Genomic DNA, 2599 nt, shown 5'->3' on the forward strand with positions numbered 1-2599 from the left:
TTGTTAAGACTTCAAAAATAGCAAGCTATTATGTCTCTCTGCCATGGAAACAGTATTGTGTTCTGTTCAGAACTTTAATTTATGTCATCCTCCATATCCTCTTTCTAATAAGAATTACAGATGCCATTAGAATGTTCAATCCTTTGTTAACCCTGTATCTACCCTTGCGGTTAAAGACATCACTTTGACCATTTTTACTGTTAAAGAGAGATTTAGTATTCATTTTACCTAAACCTATTAAAATGTCAATTTAATATTTGCTATTTCTGTTTTAGGCACTTTATTCAATTAATAAGGAGGTTTACACACTACCTAGTAACCACATTAAAATTGCGCATTACAATTAAACATATGTATTTAATGCTACCACTCGACACAAACCCCACAAATTATAAATTCCCTTCCTAAAATTTGTCCAAAAAGTGTGGTAACCCTGTACTATTTCTACGCCGTGTAAGTATTTCACAACCAGTATCGTTCACTAATAAAGTATGTTCAAACTGAGCTGAGAATTGACCATCTGCTGTCACTGCAGTCCACTTATCCGGCCACATCTCGTCCCTCCATGTGCCCATGGAAATCATTGGTTCTATTGTGAAGCAATGTCCTGCTTTCACTACACCGATGGCTTTATTTTCTGGAAATAATTTATTAGTGGCATTTTCATTATAAATAAAGGGTAAATCCCATGTCAGTGCGAAAATACACATCTGAATTAACTTATTAGCAAATCATTGTGAATCTTACTTGCATAATGAGGTACATTTGGAGCTGTATGAAATAGCCTATGAATCCCATGTCCACAATAACTCCTAACGACAGAAAATCCGTGAGCTTGTGCATGCTTCTGAATTACATTACCAATTTCACGGTATTTTTCACCAGGTTTAACAATGTCAATAGCTTTCATAAGACACTCGTGCGTGACCTTTACTAAATTCTTATGCTCATCTGTGACATTACCAACTAAGAAGGTCTCATTCAAGTCACCGTGAAAACCTCGATGATAAACTGTGATATCAACATTACACAAATCGCCATCCTTAAGTGGTCTGGTATCAGGAATACCATGACAAATAACCTATCGGTAATAAGTTTAATTAACAGGCACTTTAACGATACAACCAACCTCATTAACCGATGTGCAGCAAGAGGCTGGAAATTCGTAGTAGTTAAGAGGAGACGGATAGCATTCACGTTCAATGCACGCTTCATGCACCGCTCTATCAATTTCATCGGTTGTTACATTAACATCGCACACACGTGCGGCTTCGTCTAATACTTCTCGCCCCAGTTTGCATGCCACTCTCATACCTAACAAAGATAATCAATCACTAAATAAAGGTCTACGGCAAAGTAACCTTCAATTTCTTCATCGTCTAATACTTTAATTTGGCTGGAACCTTTAACAGCCTGCTCTGACAAAGGATACCCTTTCGGATGGTCCGCATAATCTGGTCTACCGATATTATTCGGAACAGTCCTTAAAGGTGACTGCATGAATGGACGCAACTTTCCCGTAAACTTGTAGTATGGCCACGGATCATAGGCTTTTTCTTTTTTTGAATCTGCATTTTCCCCTTCTGTAAGATTAAGGTCAGTGTGACATTTTTAGGCAAATTCTGAATAATTACTAAACAAAAAATGTATAAAGGACCACATTACATTTTAATTGGCATTATATTACGCTACTTACTGGCAAGTGAATGAATGATTTTATGTGTCTTCCAGTTGCTTTTAAAGCACTCCTGGGAACAGTAAAATGATCCTTGGATTCCTATTTTTATACATGTGGGACATTGAAGTTTTGCTGAAGCCTCGCAACCTGGCGTTTCACATGTACCAAAATTGGCCATATTCAATTGTAGACGAAATGAATTACTTATTCTAATTTAAATTTAGAATATTCGATGAAAGAAACTGTAAAAGATAAAAAATGTTTTACAACTCCATGCTTATATTGGGGTTACTGTACCGGTAAAGGGAAAACGGTACCTTTAAATGTGAATGTGGCTAGTCGTTCTGGAGACAGCGTTGCAACATTGAATAATACTTGACCAAATTGTAAAAATTTTAATAACCAACGCGTGTAGGTAGTTATTTTAAAATACAAAACAAGGTAATTTAAAAAATAATTTCAAATATTGGTAATAATGGAAATAATCCAATTGTGATAAATCGGAAAATTTACCTGCACTAATAACAACAAATTAAATTTTCCCAAATGTTATTTTGTTTTGTGGCATAGTAAATCCGCTTGCTGATTTTGCTTTGGGGTGAATTTCTTAAGGTTGGTTGCCTATGCAACAGTTTCGACCTTCCGGGCCCATTAAAATCTGCAAAAGATTGTACCACGGTCATTGACAGTGACAGAAAATGTGGTATATTATGCATAAACATTATGAGCATATGTGTATGATATTATGTAGCCATACGTAGGTAAATAATGAACGACAGCACCAATCCAATAGATCCGGGTGAGTTATTATGGCAAAGCTCGAAATATTCATTGTGATGCACCCTGTACTTTGTGTATGGGGTAATCATATTTCCAACATAGCAAAACAAAAATCCCCTGTGAAAGGTGTACACTGTACAG

The 2599-nt window shown here is 36.1% G+C and overlaps 1 protein-coding gene across 1 annotated transcript; it reads right to left on the bottom strand.

Moving 5' to 3' along the window:
- Positions 1–263: 263 nt before the first annotated feature.
- On the bottom strand, positions 264–1984 carry LOC116174430 (methionine aminopeptidase 1). The gene is made up of 5 exons (XM_031492346.1): positions 1697–1984; positions 1362–1583; positions 1130–1314; positions 748–1081; positions 264–637 (listed from the first exon to the last, which is right to left on the bottom strand). Exons 1-5 carry the CDS (start codon positions 1854–1856, stop codon positions 405–407), a joined length of 1134 nt encoding a protein of 377 aa, XP_031348206.1. The 5' UTR covers positions 1857–1984; the 3' UTR covers positions 264–404.
- Between the last annotated feature and the right edge of the window lie 615 nt (positions 1985–2599).

The sequence above is a fragment of the Photinus pyralis genome, unplaced genomic scaffold (genome assembly GCF_008802855.1).
Source record: "Photinus pyralis isolate 1611_PpyrPB1 unplaced genomic scaffold, Ppyr1.3 Ppyr1.4_LG6, whole genome shotgun sequence".
Classification (NCBI taxonomy): Eukaryota; Metazoa; Arthropoda; class Insecta; order Coleoptera; family Lampyridae; genus Photinus; species Photinus pyralis.